The sequence below is a fragment of the Pseudophryne corroboree genome, chromosome 7 (assembly GCF_028390025.1).
Source record: "Pseudophryne corroboree isolate aPseCor3 chromosome 7, aPseCor3.hap2, whole genome shotgun sequence".
NCBI classification, from domain to species: domain Eukaryota; kingdom Metazoa; phylum Chordata; class Amphibia; order Anura; family Myobatrachidae; genus Pseudophryne; species Pseudophryne corroboree.
This window is the reverse complement of record NC_086450.1, coordinates 165,693,274-165,715,812: the sequence shown is the minus strand read 5'-3', so window position 1 is coordinate 165,715,812 and position 22,539 is coordinate 165,693,274. Positions and strand designations below refer to the sequence as shown.

The 22,539-nt window shown below is 48.3% G+C and overlaps 1 protein-coding gene and 1 long non-coding RNA gene across 2 annotated transcripts in view; one reads left to right on the top strand and one right to left on the bottom strand.

The window, feature by feature from the left end:
• Nucleotides 1-22,539, bottom strand: part of MBD5 (methyl-CpG binding domain protein 5) — a 218,320-nt gene that overhangs the window by 99,816 nt on the left and 95,965 nt on the right. The window contains exons 3-4 of the mRNA XM_063933748.1: nucleotides 1,344-1,441; nucleotides 871-1,256 (exon numbers count right to left, since the gene is read on the bottom strand). Coding sequence (XP_063789818.1) covers nucleotides 871-983 — 113 coding nt within the window. The 5' untranslated portion in view covers nucleotides 984-1,256; nucleotides 1,344-1,441. The remainder of the gene's footprint in view (nucleotides 1-870; nucleotides 1,257-1,343; nucleotides 1,442-22,539) is intronic.
• The window catches only part of LOC134944850 (uncharacterized), a 136,964-nt gene that overhangs the window by 41,437 nt on the left and 72,988 nt on the right, over nucleotides 1-22,539 (top strand). The gene's annotated exons all lie outside the window — the stretch shown is intronic.

Below are 22,539 nucleotides of genomic sequence, written 5' to 3'. Positions count from 1 at the left end.
TCCTGTCTGCCTGTTTTGAACCCGTGACCCGGAGACCTTGCCAGTTTGATTACCTGACCAGAAACAGCTAGCCTTGTGCGCTGGTTTTTGTGGCGTTCCCACAAAGACACTGCTTGCCTTGTATTTCTGTATTATAACATCTTCTAGCATTGTTGCTTTCACAGTTTATTAAGTCACATATAACATCTTCATGCATTGTTGCATTCACATTCACTATTCAGTGTCTTCGCTTTCAATACTCTGTGCCTTGGTTCCTATTTTGGGATTTCAGCGGCCGCGCCGCATGTAATCTGTTCATTGTCATGTCTGTATTCTCTCCCATTGGTAGTCTCGTTAGTCTTAGCTAGTTTTCCCCTTATTCTCCCTCAGTCTTGGTTGGTGTCTTGTTACCTCGTAAGACCTGGGGGCATCGGAGTCTGGGCAGACCTAATTCGTCCATTCAAACGCGGCTGCTAAAGGAGAAGACTAGCTCTGCAGGCGCCAACTGACTACTGGGAGAAATAACGGCGTTAGGGGTAGAGTCGATGTTGCAGCCATTTCCCTTTCCCAGCTGCAGCTCACACGTCAGGACCAGGAACTCCCCAGTTGCCACCCGTACTCCCGAGTTCCGGGTAGTTTGAAGGCCAGGGTGTTCGTAACACCCTGGCCGGCAAAACGGAGTAAAATACTCGCTACAGCGCGCTTTTGGAAACACTGTTATATCTGGCTTCTTGCCTGCTGGAGTTACAGCAACTTGCCTTGAAAATCCCAAAAACCCCAAAATACAATGTCGCAAGCAGAAACATTAAACTAAAGGACAGATGATTTAGAAAAATGGAACACAAAATAGAATGTAAAAAGGATTATTGTGCATCAAACTAAAATATTTACCTGATGTAGAGAACGCCACTTTGGTCCACTCGTCGTTGCCAGCCCACTGGAACTTGCACTGACAGTGGGACACAGTCATTGTGTCCTCCATCAGATACCTTTCCACCATTCATTTTCTTATTGTGATTCAGCCAAGATATCAACAGGAAGAGGACGTCGGCATGTCATTAGTACTCATGACTTTGAGAGGACCGATCCTACACATTTGTGTAAATCGCACAAAGTGCATTTGGTAAGTAATATTCACAACAAGTCAGAAGAATTGGTCATTGTTTTCATAAGCCATTGTGGTCAGACATCCCACATTTAACCGGGAACAGAAAACTCTTAGGAGGAGATTGGCTTCCCCAGCTGTTAAAGGGATGAGTCCATCCATGCGCTGTAACCTGCATGATAACAGATACACAGGTATAATGAACATTTTATCTTTCTATGTCAGCATAGGCTGAGATGGAGATGATCTTGTAGATTACCCCTTTATAAGCCGCATCCTTTCTGCTTTCTCTGTGTTTTGTAGCCTATAGCCAGAATATTGCAATAATTCCCAGGGAGGTTCTTCAGCGCTGCTCTCCTAGAAAGAGAAAGACATTGATGTTAATGACAATTTGCCCCTGTAATTACAGCTGGAAACATTTGCATGAGTATTATTGGCTCATGTGTCGACTATTTGCAATAGTTGTCTATACAACAATACTAAAACAAAGAAGGACAAGTGGTTACTTGTGAACAAATGGATGGACTTCGCTGGGAATAGAACAATGACCTCCAATATGAACAAATCCACAGCGTTTGGTCTCAGCAGATAAATGCTTCTTTTTGAAAAAGGCTTGCTCACCTTAATAATAGGTAACAATACACTGTATTTTTTATATTTTTTTTAAAGGAAGAGCTTACTCCTTTTAGGCTACATCCAGACAGATTTTTTTTCAAGCATATTTCAAGCAATGTGATGCTTCATTGGTGCCTCATATTCATAAAACACCCCTCCATCCTCTATAATTGGATTATAGAAAAAATAAGCCTCTAAAACACCCAAGAGCATTCCTCTATATAGAGCTGTGCAGTGAGGAATGCCTCATTTTCCAAGCTCCAGAGCACAGAATAAGGATTAAAAAATGCATATGGCAGTGCTTCTCAAACTGGGTGCCGTGAGGCTCTTGCAGGAGTGCCCTGGGTTGGTGGTTCAGGACCAATTCAAATTATTAATGGTCAGTGCTGTTGGCTGGTCAGTCATAAAATATATAGAACAGAGGCAAATCTTGTCCCTCACCACACAACGTGAACCTAAGGATGACATATAAACAAAATCAATTTAATTTAATATTTCCTTCTAAATTTATCAATAAGAAACTATTGGCCAACAAACAGTAGTCTTACTTGGTGTAGACATAGTTTTCTACAATATCGATAAATATCCTATGTGTTACCAGTTGGATTGGTCACAAAAATAGGATTTTAATTACCTACCGGTAAATCCTTTTCTCGTAGTCCGTAGAGGATACTACGGTGCACATTAGTACCATGGGGTATAGACGGTTCCACTATGAGCCTTTGGCACTTTAAGAAATCAATAGTGTGCACTGGCTCCTCCCTCTATGCCCCTCCTACCAGACTCCGTCTAGAAACTATGCCAGAGGAGACGGACATATCTTGAGAGAAGGATTCGGAAAGGATAGTGGCAAGATTCGAACCAGCACACATAAACAAGAAGAAAACCATGTTAACACACCATGAACAGCAACGGCTGATCCCACAACAATAGTTAACCAAGTAACCCTGCAGGAAAAACGAAGCACTGGGCGAGCGCCCAGTATCCTCTACGGACTACGAGAAAATAAGATTTTACTTACCGATAAATCTATTTCTCGTAGTCCGTAGTGGATGCTGGGACTCTGTAAGGACCATGGGGAATAGCGGCTCCGCAGGAGACAGGGCACAAAACAAAAGCTTAAGGATCAGGTGGTGTGCACTGGCTCCTCCCCCTATGACCCTCCTCCAAGCCTCAGTTAGGATACTGTGCCCGGACGAGCGTACATAATAAGGAAGGATATTGAATCCCGGGTAAGACTCATACCAGCCACACCAATCACACCGTACAACTTGTGATCTGAACCCAGTTAACAGTATGATAAACGCAAGGGAGCCTCTGAAAAGATGGCTCACAACAATAATAACCCGAATTTTTGTAACAATAACTATATACAAGTATTGCAGACAATCCGCACTAGGGATGGGCGCCCAGCATCCACTACGGACTACGAGAAATAGATTTATCGGTAAGTAAAATCTTATTTTCTCTATCGTCCTAGTGGATGCTGGGGTTCCTGAAAGGACCATGGGGAATAGCGGCTCCGCAGGAGACAGGGCACAAAAAGTAAAGCTTTAGGATCAGGTGGTGTGCACTGGCTCCTCCCCCTATGACCCTCCTCCAAGCCTCAGTTAGATTTTTGTGCCCGGCCGAGAAGGGTGCAATCTAGGTGGCTCTCCTAAAGAGCTGCTTAGAAAAGTTTAGCTTAGGTTTTTTATTTTACAGTGAGTCCTGCTGGCAACAGGATCACTGCAACGAGGGACTTAGGGGAGAAGAAGTGAACTCACCTGCGTGCAGGATGGATTGGCTTCTTTGGCTACTGGACATTAGCTCCAGAGGGACGATCACAGGTACAGCCTGGATGGTCACCGGAGCCTCGCCGCCGGCCCCCTTGCAGATGCTGAAACGAGAAGAGGTCCAGAATCGGCGGCAGAAGACTCCTCAGTCTTCTTAAGGTAGCGCACAGCACTGCAGCTGTGCGCCATTTCCTCTCAGCACACTTCACACGGCAGTCACTGAGGGTGCAGGGCGCTGGGAGGGGGGCGCCCTGGGAGGCAAATGAAAACCTTTTTTGGCTAAAAATACCTCACATATAGCCTCCGGGGGCTATATGGAGATATTTAACCCCTGCCAGAATCCATTAAAGAGCGGGAGACGAGCCCGCCGAAAAAGGGGCGGGGCCTATCGCCTCAGCACACAGCGCCATTTTCCCTCACAGAAAGGCTGGAGGGAAGGCTCCCAGGCTCTCCCCTGCACTGCACTACAGAAACAGGGTTAAAACAGAGAGGGGGGGCACTAATTTGGCGTTAGAAATATATAAAAGATGCTATAAGGGAAAACACTTATATAAGGTTGTCCCTATATAATTATAGCGTTTTTGGTGTGTGCTGGCAAACTCTCCCTCTGTCTCTCCAAAGGGCTAGTGGGTCCTGTCCTCTATCAGAGCATTCCCTGTGTGTGTGCTGTGTGTCGGTACGTGTGTGTCGACATGTATGAGGACGATGTTGGTGAGGAGGCGGAGCAATTGCCTGTAATGGTGATGTCACTCTCTAGGGAGTCGACACCGGAATGGATGGCTTATTTAGGGAATTACGTGATAATGTCAACACGCTGCAAGGTCGGTTGACGACATGAGAGGGCCGACAAACAATTAGTACCGGTCCAGACGTCTCAGAAACACCGTCAGGGGTTTTTAAAACGCCCGTTTACGTTAGTCGGTCGACACAGACACGGACACTGAATCCAGTGTCGACGGTGAATAAACAAACGTATTCCTTATTAGGGCCACACGTTAAGGGCAATGAAGGAGGTGTTACATATTTCTGATACTACAAGTACCACAAAAGAGGGTATTATGTGGGATGTGAAAAAACTACCGTAGTTTTTCCTGAATCAGATAAATTAAATGAAGTGTGTGATGATGCGTGGGTTCCCCCCGATAGAAAATATGGGCGGTATACCCTTTCCCGCCAGAAGTTAGGGCGCGTTGGGAAACACCCCTTAGGGTGGATAAGGCGCTCACACGCTTATCAAAACAAGTGGCGGTACCGTCTATAGATAGGGCCGTCCTCAAGGAGCCAGCTGACAGGAGGCTGGAAAATATCATAAAAAGTATATACACACATACTGGTGTTATACTGCGACCAGCGATCGCCTCAGCCTGGATGTGCAGAGCTGGGGTGGCTTGGTCGGATTCCCTGACTAAAAATATTGATACCCTTGACAGGGACAGTATTTTATTGACTATAGAGCATTTAAAGGATGCATTTTCTATATATGCGAGATGCACAGAGGGATATTTGCACTCTGGCATCAAGAGTAAGTGCGATGTCCATATCTGCCAGAAGATGTTTATGGACACGACAGTGGTCAGGTGATGCAGATTCCAAACGGCACAAAGGTGTATTGCCGTATAAAGGAAGAGGAGTTATTTGGGGTCGGTCCATCGGACCTGGTGGCCACGGCAACTGCTGGAAAATCCACCGTTTTTACCCTAAGTCACACCTCTGCAGAAAAAGACACCGTCTTTTCAGCCTCAGTCCTTTCGTCCCTATAAGAGTCATATCTGCCCAGGGATAGAGGAAAGGGAAGAAGACTGCAGCAGGCAGCCCATTCCCAGGAACAGAAGCGTTCCACCGCTTCTGCCAAGCTCTCAGCGTGACGCTGGGACCGTACAGGACCCCTGGATCCTACATGTAGTATCCCAGGGGTACAGATTGGAATGTCGAGACGTTTCCCCTTCGCAGGCTCCTGAAGTCTGGTTTACCAAGGTCTCCCTCCGACAAGGAGGCAGTATGGGAAACAATTCACAAGCTGTATTCCCAGCAGGTGATAATCAAATTACCCCTCCTACAACAAGAAAAGGGGTATTATTCCACATTATATTGTGGTACTGAAGCCAGAAGGCTAGGTGAGACCTATTCTAAATCTAAAAAAATTTGAACACTTACAAAGGTTCAAATCAAGATGGAGTCACTCAGAGCAGTGATAACGAACCAGGAAGAAGGGGACTATATAGTGTCCCGAGACATCAGGGATGCTTACCTCCATGTCCAAAATTTGCCCTTCTCACTAAGGGTACCTCAGGTTCGTGGTACAGAACTGTCACTATCAGTTTCAGACGCTGCCGTTTGGATTGTCCACGGCACCCCGGGTCTTTACCAAGGTAATGGCCGAAATGATGACTCTTCTTCGAAGAAAAGGCGTCTTAATTATCCCTTACTTGGACGATCTCCTGATAAGGGCAAAGTCCAGGGAACAGTTGGAGGTCGGAGTAGCACTATCTCGGATACTGCTACAACAGCACGGGTGGATTCTAAATATTCCAAAATCGCAGCTGATCCCGACGACAAGTCTGCTGTGCCTAGGGATGATTCTGGACACAGTCCAGAAAAAGGTGTTTCTCCCGGAAGAGAAAGCCAGGGAGTTATCCGAGCTAGTCAGGAACCTCCTAAAATCAGTGCATCATTGCACAAGGGTCCTGGTAAAGATGGTGACTTCCTACGAAGCAATTCCATTCGGCAGATTTCACGCAAGAATTTTTCAGTGGGATCTGCTGGACAAATGGTCCGGATCGCATCTTCAGATGCATCAGCGGATAACCTTATATCCAAGGACAAGGGTGTCTCTCCTGTGGTGGTTACAGAGTGCTCATCTTCTAGAGGGCCGCAGATTCGGCATTCAGGATTGGATGCTGGTGACCACGGAGGCCAGCCCGAGAGGCTGGGGAGCAGTCACACAAGGAAAAAATTTCCAGGGAGTGTGATCAAGTCTGGAGACTTTTCTCCACATAAATATACTGGAGCTAAGGGTAAATTTATAATACTCTAAGCTTAGCAAGACCTCTGCTTCAAGGTCAGCCGGTCTTGATCCAGTGGGAAAAACATCACGGCAGTCGCCCACGTAAATAGACAGGGCGGCACAAGAAGCAGGAGGGCAATGGCAAAAACTGCAAGGACTTTTCGCTGGGCGGAAAATCATGTGATAGCACTGTCAGCAGTGTTTCATTCCGGGAATGGAAACTGGGAAGCAGACTTCCTCAGCAGGCACGACCTCCACCCGGCAGAGTGGAAACTTCATCGGAAGTTTTCCACATGATTGTAAACCGTTGGGAAATACCAAAGGTGGACATGATGGCGTCCCGTCTGAACAAAAAACGGGACAGGTATTGCGCCAGGTTAAGAGACCCTCAGGCAATAGCTGTGGACGTTCTGGTAACACCATGGATGTACCAGTCGGTGTATGTGTTCCATCCTCTGCTTCTCATACCTAAGGTACTGAGACTTATAAGACGTAGAGGAGTAAGAACTATACTCATGGCTCCGGATTGGCCAAGAAGGACTTGGTACCCGGAACTTCAAGAGATGCTCACAGAGGACTTATGGCCTCTGCCGCTAAGAAGGAACTTGTTTCAGCAAGTACCATGTCTGTTCCAAGACTTACCGCAGCTGCGTTTGACGGCATGGCGGTGGAACGCCGGATCCTAAGGGAAAAAGGCATTCCGGAAGAGGTCATTCCTACCCTGGTCAAAGCCAGAAAGGAGGTGACCGCACAACATTATCACCACATGTGGCAAAAATATGTTGCGTGGTGTGAGGCCAGAAAGGCCCCACGAAGAAATTTCAACTCGGTCGATTCCTGCATTTCCTGCAAACAGGAGTGTCTATGGGCCTCAAATTGGGGTCCATTAAGGTTCAAATTTCGGCCCTGTCGATTTTCTTCCAGAAAGAAGTGGCTTCAGTTCCTGGAGTCCAGAAGTTTGTCAAGGGAGTATTGCATATACAACCCCCTTTTGTGCCTCCAGTGGCACTGTGGGATCTCAACGTAGTTCTGGGATTCCTCAAATCACAAAAAAGCCCATATCTGGTTGTCCATTTGGACAGGGCAGAGCTGCGGACTCGTCCCCAGTTCTCTCCCTAAGGTGGTGTCAGTGTTTCACCTGAACCAGCTTATTTTGGTGCCTTGCGCCTACTAGGGACTTGGAGGACTCCAGGTTGCTAGATGTTGTCAGGGCCCTGTAAATATAGGTTCCAGGACGGCTGGAGTCAGGAAAACTGACTTGCTGTTATCCTGTATGCACCCAACAAACTGGGTGCTCTTGCTTCTAAGCAGACTATTGCTAGTTGGATGTGTAATACAATTCAGCTTGCACATTCTGTGGCAGGCCTGCCACAGCCAAAATATGTAAATGCCCATTCCACAAGGAAGGTGGGCTTATCTTGGGCGGCTGCCCGAGGGGTCTCGGCTTTACAACTTTGCCGAGCGGCTATTTAGTCAGGGGCAAACACGTTGGTAAAATCCTACAAATTTGATACCCTGGCTAAGGAGGACCTGGAGTTCTCTCATTCGGTGCTGCAGAGTCATCCGCACTCTCCCGCCCGTTTGGGAGCTTTGATATTATCCCCATGGTCCTTTCAGGAACCCCAGCATCCACTAGGACGATAGAGAAAATAAGAATTTACTTACCGATAATTCTATTTCTCGGAGTCCGTAGTGGATGCTGGGCGCCCATCCCAAGTGCGGATTATCTGCAATACTTGTACATAGTTACAAAAATCGGGTTATTATTGTTGTGAGCCATCTTTTCAGAGGCTCCGCTGTTATCATACTGTTAACTGGGTTCAGATCACAGGTTGTACAGTGTGATTGGTGTGGCTGGTATGAGTCTTACCCGGGATTCAAAATCCTTCCTTATTGTGTACGCTCGTCCGGGCACAGTATCCTAACTGAGGCTTGGAGGAGGGTCATAGGGGGAGGAGCCAGTGCACACCACCTGATCCTAAAGCTTTACTTTTTGTGCCCTGTCTCCTGCGGAGCCGCTATTCCCCATGGTCCTTTCAGGAACCCCAGCATCCACTACGGACTCCGAGAAATAGAATTATCGGTAAGTAAATTCTTATTTTCTCTGACGTCCTAGTGGATGCTGGGACTCCGTAAGGACCATGGGGATTATACCAAAGCTCCCAAACGGGCGGGAGAGTGCGGATGACTCTGCAGCACCGAATGAGAGAACTCCAGGTCCTCCTCAGCCAGGGTATCAAATTTGTAGAATTTAGCAAACGTGTTTGCCCCTGACCAAGTAGCTGCTCGGCAAAGTTGTAAAGCCGAGACCCCTCGGGCAGCCGCCCAAGATGAGCCCACTTTCCTTGTGGAATGGGCTTTTATTGATTTTGGCTGTGGCAGGCCTGCCACAGAATGTGCAAGCTGAATTGTACTACAAATCCAACGAGCAATCGTCTGCTTAGAAGCAGGGGCACCCAGCTTGTTGGGTGCATACAGGATAAACAGCGAGTCAGATTTTCTGACTCCAGCCGTCCTGGAAACATATATTTTTAAGGCCCTGACAACGTCAAGCAACTTAGAGTCCTCTAAGTCCCTGGTAGCCGCAGGTACCACAATAGGTTGGTTCATGTGAAATGCAGAAACCACCTTAGGTAGAAATTGAGGACGAGTCCTCAATTCCGCCCTGTCAGAATGAAAAATTAAGTAAGGGCTTTTATATGATAAAGCCGCCAATTCTGACACACGCCTGGCTGAAGCAAAGGCTAACAGCATCGACACCTTCCATGTGAGATATTTCAAGTCCACAGTGGAAAGTGGTTCAAACCAATGTGACTTTAGAAAACAACACCACGTTGAGATCCCAAGGTGCCACTGGAGGCACAAAAGGAGGCTGTATGTGCAGCACCCCTTTTACAAATGTCTGAACTTCAGGTACTGAAGCCAGTTCTTTCTGGAAGAAAATCGACAGGGCCGAAATTTGAACCTTAATGGACCCTAATTTTAGGCCCATAGACAGTCCTGTTTGCAGGAAATGAAGGAAACGACCCAGTTGAAATTCCTCTGTAGGGGCCCTCTTGGCCTCACACCACGCAACATATTTACGCCAAATGCGGTGATAATGTTTTGCGGTTACGTCCTTCCTGGCTTTGACCAGAGTAGGAATGACTTCTTCTGGAATGCCTTTTTCCCTCAGGATCCGGCGTTCAACCGCCATGCCGTCAAACGCAGCCGCGGTAAGTCTTGGAACAGACAAGGCCCCTGCAGTAGCAGGTCCTTTCTTAGAGGTAGAGGCCACGGTTCGTCCGTGAGCATCTCTTGAAGTTCCGGGTACCAAGTCCTTCTTGGCCAATCCGGGACCACGAGTATAGTTCTTACTCCTCTCCTTCTTATGATTCTCAGTACTTTTGGTATGAGAGGCAGAGGAGGGAACACATACACTGACTGGTACACCCACGGCGTTACCAGAGCGTCCACTGCTATTGCCTGAGGGTCCCTTGACCTGGCGCAATATCTGTCCAGTTTTTTGTTTAGACGTGACGCCATCATGTCCACCTTTGGTTTTTCCCAACGGTTTACAATCAGGTGGAAGACTTCTGGGTGAAGTCCCCACTCTCCCGGGTGAAGGTCGTGTCTGCTGAGGAAGTCTGCTTCCCAGTTGTCCACTCCCGGAATGAAAACTGCTGACAGTGCTATCACATGATTTTCCGCCCAGCGAAGAATCCTTGCAGCTTCTGCCATTGCCCTCCTGCTTCTCGTGCCGCCCTGTCTGTTTACGTGGGCGACTGACGTGATGTTGTCCGATTGGATCAACACCGCCTGACCCTGAAGCAGAGGTTTTGCTTGACTTAGGGCATTGTAAATGGCCCTTAGTTCCAGAATGTTTATATGAAGAGATGTTTCCATGCTTGACCACAGGCCCTGGAAATTCCTTCCCTGTGTGACTGCTCCCCAGCCTCTCAGGCTGGCATCCGTGGTTACCAGGATCCAATCCTGAATGCCACTCTGCGGCCCTCTAGTAGATGAGCACTCTGCAGCCACCACAGGAGAGACACCCTTGTCCTTGGCGACAGGGTTATCCGCTGATGCACCTGCAGATGCGATCCGGACCATTTGTCCAGTAGATCCCACTGAAATGTTCTTGCATGGAATCTTCCGAATGGAATCGCTTCGTAAGAAGCCACCATTTTTCCCAGGACCCTCGTGCACTGATGCACTGAGACCTGGCCTGGTTTTAGGAGGTTCCTGACTAGCTCGGATAACTCCGTGGCCTTCTCCTCCGGGAGAAACACCTTCTTCTGGACTGTGTCCAGAATCATTCCTAGGAACAGTAGACGTGTCGTTGGAATCAGCTGCGATTTTGGAATATTTAGAATCCACCCATGCTGACGTAACACTACCTGAGATAGTGTTACTCCGACTTCTAACTGTTCCCTGGATCTTGCCCTTATCAGGAGATCGTCCAAGTAAGGGATAATTAAAATGCCTTTTCTTCGTAGAAGAATCATCATTTCGGCCATTACCTTGGTAAAGACCCGAGGTGCCGTGGACAATCCAAACGGCAGCGTCTGAAACCGATAATGACAGTTTTGTACTACAAACCTGAGGTACCCTTGGTGAGAAGGGTATATTGGGACGTGGAGATAAGCATCTTTGATGTCCAGAGACACCATATAGTCCCCTTCTTCCAGGTTCGCTATCACTGCTCTGAGTGACTCCATCTTGAATTTGAACCTTTTTATGTAAGTGTTCAAGGATTTCAGATTTAAAATTGGTCTCACAGAGCCGTCCGGCTTCGGTACCACAAACAGCGTGGAATAATACCCCTTTCCTTGTTGCAGGAGGGGTACCTTGATTATCACCTGCTGGGAATACAGCTTGTGAATGGCTTCCAAAACTGCCTCCCTGTCGGAGGGAGACTTTGGTAAAGCAGACTTCAGGAACCGACGAGGGGGAAACGCCTCGAATTCCAGTTTGTACCCCTGCGATACTACCTGTAGAATCCAGGGATCCACTTGCGAGTGAGCCCACTGCGCGTTGAAATTCTTGAGACGGGCCCCCACCATATCTGAGTCTGCTTGTAAAGCCCCAGCGTCATGCTGAAGACTTGGCAGAAGCAGGGGAGGGCTTCTGCTCCTGGGAAGCGGCTGCATGGTGCAGTCTTTTTCCTCTTCCTCTGCCCCGGGGCAGAAAAGAGTGGCCTTTTGCTCGCTTGTACTTATGGGAACGAAAGGACTGAGTTTGAAAAGACGGTGTCTTTTTCTGCTGATGTGGAGTGACCTGGGGTAAAAAGGTGGATTTTCCAGCCGTTGCCGTGGCCACCAGGTCCGATAGACCAGCCCCAAATAACTCCTCCCCTTTATACGGCAATACTTCCATGTGCCGTTTGGAATCCGCATCCCCTGACCACTGTCGCGTCCATAACGCTCTTCTGGCAGAGATGGACATAGCACTTACTCTTGATGCCAGGGTGCAAATATCCCTCTGTGCATCACGCATATATAGTAATGCATCCTTTAAATGTTCTATAGTTAACAAAATATTGTCCCTATCCAGGGTATCAATATTCTCAGTCAGGGAATCCGACCATGCGACTCTAGCACTGCACATCCAGGCTGAGGCGATTGCTGGTCGCAGTATAACACCAGTATGTGTGTATATACTTTTTAAGATATTTTCCAGCCTTCTATCAGCTGGTTCTTTGAGGGTGGCCGTATCAGGAGACGGTAACGCTACTTGTTTAGATAAACGTGTGAGCGCCTTATCTACCCTAGGGGGTGTTTCCCAACGCGCTCTAACCTCTGGCGGGAAAGGATATAATGCTAATAATTTTTTAGAAATTAGCTGTTTTTTATCGGGGGAAACCCACGCTTTTTCACACACCTCATTTATTTCCTCTGACTCAGGAAAAACTATTGGTAGTGTTTTCTCACCCCACATAATACCCTTCTTTGTGGTACTTGTAGTGTCAGAAAGGTTCAATGCCTCTTTCATTGCCGTGATCATGTAACGTGTGGCCCTACTGGACATTACGTTTGTCTCGTCACCGTCGACACTAGACTCAGTATCTGTGTCAGGGTCTGTGTCGACCCACTGAGGTAACGGGCGTTTTAGCGCCCCTGACGGTGTCTGAGACGCCTGGACAGGCACTAATTGATTTGCCGGCTGTCTCATGTCGTCAACAGTTTTTTGCAAATTGCTGACATTATCACTTAATTGTTTAAATACAATCATCCAGTCAGGTGTCGACTCCCTAGGGGGTGACATCACCAACACAGGCAACTGCTCCGCCTCCACATCATTTTCCTCCTCATACATGTCGACACACGCGTACCGACACACAGCACACACACCGGGAATGCTCTGATAGAGGACAGGACCCCACTTAGCCCTTTGGAGAGACAGAGGGAGAGTCTGCCAGCACACACCCAGCGCTATATATATATATACAGGGATAACCTTATATAAAAAAGTGTTACTCCCTTATAGCTGCTGTTAATATATTTATTTGCTGCCAAACGTGCCCCCCCTTCTCTTTTTTACCCTGATTCTGAAGCAGGACTGCAGGGGAGAGTCAGGGAGCCGTCCTTCCAGCGGAGCTGTGAGGGAAAATGGCGCTTGTGTGCTGAGGAGATAGGCTCCGCCTTTCACGACGTCCTTATCTCCCGCTTTTTCTGTGTAAAATGGCAGGGGTAAAATACATCCATATAGCCCAGGAGCTATATGTGATGTATTCTTTTTAGCCACCTAAGGTATATACTGTAATATTGCGTCTCAGGGCGCTCCCCCCCCAGCGCCCTGCACCCTCAGTGACCGGAGTGTGAAGTGTGCTGAGAGCAATGGCGCACAGCTGCGGTGCTGTGCGCTACCTTAGTCTGAAGACAGGATCGTCTTCTGCCGCCGATTTCACCGGACCTCTTCGTCTCTTCTGGCTCTGTAAGGGGGACGGCGGCGCGGCTCCGGTGACCCATCCAGGCTGAACCTGTGATCGTCCCTCTGGAGCTAATGTCCAGTAGCCTAAGAAACCCGATCCACTCTGCACTCAGGTGAGTCCGTTTCTTCTCCCCTTAGTCCCACGATGCAGTGAGCCTGTTGCCAGCAGGACTCACTGAAAATAAAAAATCCTAAACTAAACTTTTATTCTAAGCAGCTCAGGAGAGCCACCTAGATTGCACCCTTCTCGGCCGGGCACAAAAATCTAACTGAGGCTTGGAGGAGGGTCATAGGGGGAGGAGCCAGTGCACACCACCTGATCCTTAAGCTTTTGTTTTGTGCCCTGTCTCCTGCGGAGCCGCTATTCCCCATGGTCCTTACGGAGTCCCAGCATCCACTAGGACGTCAGAGAAAAGGATTTACCGGTAGGTAATTAAAATCCTATTTTCTCTTGCATCCTAGAAGATACTGGGGTCCACATTAGTACCATTGGGATGTACCAAGGCTCCCAAACCAGGTGGGAGAGTGCTGAGGTTCTTGCAGAACTGACTAACCAAACTGAAGGTCCTCAGAGGCCAAGGTATCGAACTTGTAGAACTTAGCAAATGTGTCCGAACCAGACTAAGTAGCTGCTCGGAAGAGACACCCCGGGCAGCCATCCAGGAAGAACCCACCCACCGAGTAGAGTGGGCATGAACAGATTTAGGAACCAGCAAGCCTGCCATAGAGTAAGCATGCTGGATAGTCAGCGTGACCCAGCGAGCAATAGACTGCTTAGAAGCAGGACACCCAATTTTCCTGGGATCATAAAGCACAAACAGCGAATCCGATTTTCTGTGACGAGCCGTCCGTTTGACATAGATTCTCAAGCCCTCACAACATCCAGGGACTTTAAAGTAGAAGAGGTGTCAGCAAGCACCGGAACCACAATTGGCTGGTTAAGATGAAACACAGACACCACCTTTGGAAGAAATTGCTGACTAGTTCTGAGTTCAGCTTTATCGTCATGAAAAATCAAATCGGGGCTCTTGTGAGACAAGGCTCCCAATTACGAAACACGCCGTGCCGAAGCCAAGGCCAATACTGTGACGGTCTTCCATGTAAGAAACTTTTCATCCACCTCCTGTTAAGACTCAAACCAATCTGACTGCAGAAATTTCAACACCAAGTTAAGATCCCAAGGTGCCGTGGGAGGCACAAAGGGCAGTTGGATGTGTAGAACACCTTTCAAGAAGGTCTGAACCTCAGCAAGCGAAGCCAACTGTTTCTGGAAGAAAATGGACAAGGCTGAAATCTGGACTTTTATGGATCCTAAATGTAGGCCCATATCTGCGGGACACTGCAGAAAAAGCAGAAAAAGGCCCAGTTGAAATTCCACCGCAGAAAATTTCCTGTGTTCACACCAAGAGACGTATTTTCTCCAAAGTCGGTGGTAATGTTTTGACGCTACCCCTTTCCTACCTTGGATCAAGGTAGGAATTACCCTGTGCGGAATACCCATCCGGGCTAGAATCTGACACTCAACCTCCATGCCGTCAAACTTAGCCGCGGTAAGTCTTGAGAGACGCACGGTCCCTGTTGTAGAAGATCCTCCCGAAGAGGAAGAGGCCACGGGTCCTTCAGAAGTATTTCCAGTAAATCTGCGTACCAAGCCCTTCATGTCCAATCCGGAGCAATGAGAATTGCTTGAACCCTTTCCCTTTTTATTCTTTTGAGAATTCTTGGGATCAATGGAAGTGGTGGAAAGACATACACAATCTGATATACTCACGGAGTCAGCAGAGCGTCCACCGCCACCGCCTGTGGGTCTCTTGACCTGGAGCAATACCGCTGGAGCTTCTTGTTGAGACGAGAGGCCATCATGTTGATCTGTGGAGTCCCCCACCGACGAGTCAAGCAGCTGAACACCTTCGGGTGAAGGCCCCACTCTCCTGGGTGGAGGTCGTGTCTGCTGAGTAAGTTTGCTTCCCAGTTGTCCACTCCCTGAATGAAGATCGCGAACAGCGGCACAGCGTGTCTCTCTGCCCAGAGGAGAATCCTCGTCACCTCTGACATTGCTGCTCTGCTCTTCGTTCCACCTGGTCAGTTTATGTATGTCACCGCTGTCACATTGTCAGACTGAACTTGGATGGCTCGATCTTGAAGATGTGCTCCCTGCAGAAGGGCGTTGTATATGGCCCTTAGTTCCAGAATGTTGATCCGAAGAATGGTTTCCTGACTTGATCATTTTCCTTGGAAGTGTTCTCCTTGTGTGACTGCTCCCCAACCTCTGAGGCTTGCGTCTGTGGTCAGCAGAATTCAATTTTGAATCCCGAACCTTTGGCCCTCGGTCAGGTGAGTAGTCTGTAGCCACCACAGAAGAGAAATCCTGGCTCTTGGCGACAGAAGTATCCTCTGGTGCATGTGGAGATGCGATCCGGACCATTTGTCTAGCAGATCCATCTGGAAGGGCCTTGCGTGAAACCTTCCGTACTGCAATGCCTTGTAAGAGGCTACCATCTTCCCTAGGAGGCGAATGCACAGATGCACCGATATCCGGGTCGGCCTGAGGATGTCCCGCACCATTGACTGAATTACCAATGCCTTTTCCAGAGGAAGGAATACTTTCTGTACCTCCGTGTCCAGTATCCTCCCCAGGAACGTAAGCCTCCGTGTTGGTACCAGGTGAGATTTTGGCAGGTTCAGAATCCACCCGTGATCCTGGAGAAGTCGTGTGGGGAGGGCAATGCTGTGCAACAACCTCTCCCTGGATGGTGCTTTTATCAGCAGATTGTCCAGGTAAGGAATTATGTTCACTCCTTGTTTGCGGAGGAGAAAAATCATCTCCGCCATTACTTTGGTAAATACCCTCGGGGGCCGCGGAGAGCCCAAACGGCAGGGCCTGGAACTGGTAGTGAGTCCTGCAACGCAAACCTTAGATAAGCCCGATGAGGCGGCCAAATTGGAATATGAAGGTACGCATCCTTGATATCGAGAGACACCAGGAATTCTCCCTCCTCCAGACTTGAGATCACCGCTCTCAGTGACTCCATCTTGAATTTGAACACACGTAAATACGGGTTCACTGACTTGAGGTTTAAAATGGGCCTCACCGAACCGTCCGGTTTTGGTACCACAAACAGGTTGGAATAGAAACCTTCTTTTGTAGTTGAAGAGGAACTGGAACAATGACCTGAGTCTGAACCAGTTTTTGAATTGCTGCTTGCAAGGTCATACGTGCTTACGGTGAAGCTGGTAAGCCGCATTTGAAGAATCTGTGAGGTGGGAGTTCTTGACACTCCAGTCTGTAGTCCCGGACGATAAGATCTTTTACCCATGGATCCAGGCATGAGGTGGTCCATACGTGACTGAAATATCGCAACCAGGCTCCCACCTGCCTGTTGACCAGGCAGTGCAGGCCACCGTCAAGCTGAAGGCTTTGCATAAGCAGAACCGGAGGTCTGATCCTGTGAGACTGTATTTGCAGGTTTTCTGGGTTTACCTCTATTGCCTTTGAAGGCAGGAGAAGAACCCTTGGTCTTACCTTTAAACTTCACCATCCGAAAGGACTGCAACGTTGGTGCAGTGTAGGATTCCCTAGCCGGAAGTGCTGCGGAAGGAAGGTATGTAGACTTACCCGCCGTAGCCTTGGATATCCACGTACCGAGTTCATCTCCAAAAAAGGCTTCACCTGTGAAACGTAGGCTTTCCACGCCATTTCTGGAATCTGCATCCGCAGTCCACTGGCGTAGCCACATGCCCCGGCGTGCTGACACTGCCATGGCAGTGGTGCGTGCGTTGAGCAATCCAATTTCCTTTATGGCCTCCACCATAAAGTAAGCAGAATCCTGTATATGCTGTAGGAGTAAAATAATCTTCCCCCTGGATAAGGAATCTAACCCGTCAATTAGATTACCTGACCATTTTACAATGGCCCTAGTGATCCATGCACAAGCTATAGTGGGTCTTTGGGCCACCCCCGCAGCTGTGTACAGAGATTTGAGAGTGGTCTCAATCTTGCGGTCTGCAGCATCCTTCAATGAAGCAGCCCCAGGAAAAGGTAAAACTATCGTACGAGACAGCCTGGAAACTGAAGCGTTCACTATCGGTGGGTTTTCCCATTTTTTCCTATCATCCTGAGGGAACGGGAAGGATGTGAGTAACCGTTTTTGAATCTGAAACTTCCTGTCAGGATTAACCCAAGTTGCTTCAAAAAGAGAATTTAATTCCTTAGAAGCAGGAAAAGTAGCAGAGGATTTCTTTTTCACTTTAAAAAAGGATTCATCCTCGTCCACTGACACCTTGTCAGGAATGTGTAATACAGGTTGAGTATCCCTTATCCAAAATGCTCGGGACCAGAGGTATTTTGGATATCGGAATTTTCCGTATTTTGGAATAATTGCATACCATAATGAGATATCATGGTGATGGGACCCAAGTCTAAGCACAGAATGCATTTATGTTTCATATACACCTTATACACACAGCCTGATGGTAATTGTAGACAATATTTTTAATAACTTTGTGCATTAAACAAAGTGTGTGTACAGTCACACAATTAATTTATGTTTCATATACACCTTATGCACACAGCCTGAAGGTCATTTAATACAATATTTTTAGCAACTTTGTGAATTAAACATAGTTTGTGTACAATGAGCCATCAGAAAATAAAGGTTTCACTATCTCACTCTCACTGAAAAAATTCCGTAATTCGGAATATTCCGTATTTCGGAATATTTGGATATGGGATACTCAACCTGTACATCTCTTATAGCTTCAATCAGGGCCTGTATTCCCTGTGCTAAAGCTGCATCCTCCCCTACCAAGTCCACCTCCCCCTCCTCTGGGTCTGATACATCATTGTCGGTATCAGCCTGCATGATTTGGGCCAGAGTACGTTTCTGAGAACAAATAGCAGGGGTCTGAGACGCCGGGATGACCACTGACCACAGGTCATCAACAGATTGCTTTAAATATTGTGCCTCCTTTTCATTTTGGGACAATTTGAAATATTTGAAATCATCCTTTTTAACGAATATAACCATACAGGTTCAGATACACTAGCTTGAGAATGTGTACTATCCTGAGTACACTGTAGTGATCCCCCTGATTGAGAAAAACCACTCTGCTGTGCATGATACACACTCCTTTGACATGATAAATGTGAAAGAAACACACACACCCAGTAAGGAAAAGGTTAAAGCACAATTAACCCACAATTGGAGCCAGCCACACAGCGCCCCTATAGCTAAAGATTAAACTGAGCTGGGTCGCAAACTAAGTACTCTTAATAGGGCTTAGTACACCAAATTATTGCTCCCCCCCTTGCTATGACCCCCTGGTACCGCTGAGGTGATTTGGAATCCGTGTGTAAAGCTGCAGAGGGAAAATAGCACTTGTGAGCTGCTGGATACGCTCATAATGAAGGCCCCGCCCCCGTAATGGCGCGCGGTCTTCCCAGTCTTTATACTGGCTGAGGTGTGGAAGCATGTCTGTAGGGGATCAGAACCCTTGTAATACTGCCAGTTTTGCGGGTAATAGATGTGGCTCCAGCAGCCCCTCACAGCGGACACTACAGTGTACCTGAAGCCTGGAGCACAGCGTGCACGCAGCGCTGCGCTCCTACCCTCATGCCGCCATCACAGCCAGCGACCCGCTAACCGGAACGCCGGCCACCTACTTACTACACTTCACTCTTCTGGCTCTGTTAGGGGTGGCGGCCTGCTGGGGGTCTGTACGCTCACCGTGGTGGGCTTGTGAATAGGACCCTCAGGAGCTCAGTATCCTTCAAGAGTTTGGGCCGTTCGCCCCCTAAGTCCCGCGAAGCAGGCAGTCTGTTGCCAACCAGACCTGCCTGAAAATAATAAAACAAAATAAATGCAGAAAACTCTTCAGGAGCGCAGCCTGTCAGAGCTGTGCTCCCACCCTTGTGCCGCCATACCCGCCGGCGACTCATTAACAGGGACGCCGGCGCTGTACTTACCATCTTCTGGCTCTGTTAGGGGGTGGCGGCCGTGCTGCAGGAGTGAGCGGTCGCCTCGAGGGCTTGCGATAATCACCCTCCGGAGCTCAATGTCATGTCAGCGGAGATAGGGGACCATTAACTTCCAGAGTTGGCTCCTTATACCCCCTCCCCCCAAGTCCCATGAAGCAGGAAGGCTGTTCCCGGCAGCCTTCCTGTACCTAATGTTCTAATAAGGTAAAAAAAAAAAAAAAAAAGAGAACTCCCTAAGGGCTCCCCTAGCTGTGACCGGCTCTTCCGGGCACATTTTCTAAACTGAGTCTGGTAGGAGGGCCATAGAGGGAGGAGCCAGTGCACACTACTGATTTCTTAAAGTGCCCAATGCGCCTAGTGGGCCCGTCTATACCCAGTGGTACTAATGTGGACCCCAGTATCCTCTAGGACGTAAGAGAAAATAAGATTTTAAACCTACCGGTAAATCTTTTTCTCGTAGTCCGTAGAGGATGCTGGGGACTCTGTAAGGACCATGGGGATAGATGGGCTCCGCAGGAGACATGGGCACTTTAAGAAAGGGTATGGGTGTGCACTGGCTCCTCCCTCTATGCCCCTCCTCCAGACCTCAGTTAGAGAAACTGTGCCCAGAGGAGACGGACAGTACGAGGAAAGGATTTTTGTTAATCCAAGGGCAAGATTCATACCAGCCCACACCATTCACACCGTTATATACGAACCAGTTAACAGTGCAAAACAACACAGCATCAGTTCGAGACTGATGAAAACTATAACATAACCCTTATGTAAACAAAACTATATACAAGTCTTGCAGAAGTAGTCCGCACTTGGGACGGGCGCCCAGCATCCTCTACGGACTACGAGAAAAAGATTTACCGGTAGGTTTAAAATCTTATTTTCTCTTACGTCCTAGAGGATGCTGGGGACTCCGTAAGGACCATGGGGATTATACCAAAGCTACCAAACGGGTGGGAGAGTGCGGATGACTCTGCAGCACCGATTGAGCAAACAGGAGGTCCTCCTCAGCCAGGGTATCAAACTTATAGAACTTTGCAAAGATGTTTGAACCCGACCAAGTAGCAGCTCGACAAAGTTGTAATGCCGAGACGCCTCGGGCAGCCGCCCAAGAAGAGCCCACCTTCCTAGTGGAATGGGCCTTAACCGATTTTGGTAACGGCAATCCAGCCGTAGAATAAGCCTGCTGAATCGTGTTACAGATCCAGCGAGCAATAGTCTGTTTTGAAGCAGGAGCGACAACCTTGTTGGCCGCATACAGAACAACAGTGCTTCTGTTTATCTGACCCTAGCCGTTCTGGTCACGTAAATTTTCAAAGCCCTGACCACATCAAGGGACTCTGAATCCTCCAAATCTCGCGTAGCCACAGGCACCACAATAGGTTGGTTCATATGAAAAGATGACACCACCTTAGGCAAAAATTGAGGACGGGTCCGCAATTCCGCTCTATCCATATGGAAAACCAGATAGGGGCTTTTATGAGACAAAGCCGCCAATTCTGAAACTTGCTTAGCCGAAGCCAAGGCTAACATGACCACCTTCCTAGTGAGATATTTTAACTCCACCGTTTTAAGTGGTTCAAACCAGTGCGACTTAAGGAAACCCAATACCACGTTAAGGTCCCAAGGCGCCACCGGAGGTACAAAAGGAGGCTGAATATGCAGCACTCCCTTCACAAAAGTCTGTACTTCTGGGAGAGAAGCCAATTCCTTCTGAAAGAAAATGTATAAGGCCGAAATCTGAACCTTAATGGAGCCTAACTTTAGGCCCAAATTCACTCCAGTTTGTAAAAAGTGAAGGAAACGGCCAAGATGGAATTCTTCCGTAGGAGCATTCCTGGCCTCACACCAAGAAACATACTTTCTCCATATACGGTGATTATGTTTAGCTGTCACGTCCTTCCTAGCCTTTATCAGAGTAGGAATGACCTCATCCGGAATGCCCTTTTCCGCTAGGATCCGGCGTTCAACCGTCATGCCGTCAAACGCAGCCGCGGTAAGTCTTGGAACAGACAGGGCCCCTGTTGCAGCAGGTCCTGTCTTAGAGGAAGAAGCCACGGATCTTCTGTGAGCATCTCCTGCAGATCCGGATACCAGGCCCTTCGCGGCCATTCTGGAACAATGAGAATTGTCAGTACTCCTCTTTTTCTTATTATTCTCAACACCTTTGGGATGAAAGGGAGAGGAGGAAACACATAGACCGACTGGAACACCCACGGTGTCACTAGCGCGTCCACAGCCACTGCCTGAGGGTCTCTTGACCTGGCGCAATACCTCTGTAGCTTTTCGTTGAGGCGGGACGCCATCATGTCTATCTGTGGCAGTCCCCACTGACTTTCAATCTGTGCGAAGACTTCCTGATGAAATTCCCAATCTCCTGGATGCAGGTCGTGTCTGCTGAGGAAGTCTGCTTCCCAGTTGTCCACTCCCGGAATGAACACTGCTGACAGTGCGCTTACATGATTTTCCGCCCAGCGAAGAATCCTGGTGGCTTCAGCCATTGCCACTCTGCTCCTTGTGCCACCTTGGCGGTTTACATGAGCCACTGCGGTGATGTTGTCTGACTGGATCAGAACCGGTAGGTCGCGAAGCAAGGTCTCCGCTTGACGAAGGGCGTTGTATATGGCTGATGTGAAGACAAGTCTCTTGACTTGACCAAAGACCTTGGAAGTTTCTTCCCTGTGTGACTGCTCCCCAACCTCGGAGGCTCATGTCCGTGGTTACCAGAATTCAGTCCTGAATGCCGAACCTGCGACCCTCTAGAAGGTGAGCACTCTGTAACCACCACAGGAGAGATACCCTGGCCCTGGGGGACAGGGAGATCAGCTGATGAATCTGTAGATGTGACCCGGACCATGTGTCTAGTATGTCCCATTGGAAAGTCCTCGCATGGAACCTGCCGAAGGGAATGGCCTCGTAAGATGCCATCATCTTCCCCAGGACCCGAGTGCAGTGATGCACTGACACCTGTTTTGGCTTCAATAGGTTCCTGACCAGAGTCATGAGCTCCTGGGCCATTTCTATCGGAAGATAAACCCTTTTCTGGTCCGTATCCAGAATCATGCCTAAAACAACTGTGACTTCGGGATATTGAGAATCCAGCCGTGTTGCTGTAACACCTTCAGTGAAAGTGACACGTTGTTCAGCAACTGCTCTCGTGATCTCGCTTTTATGGAGG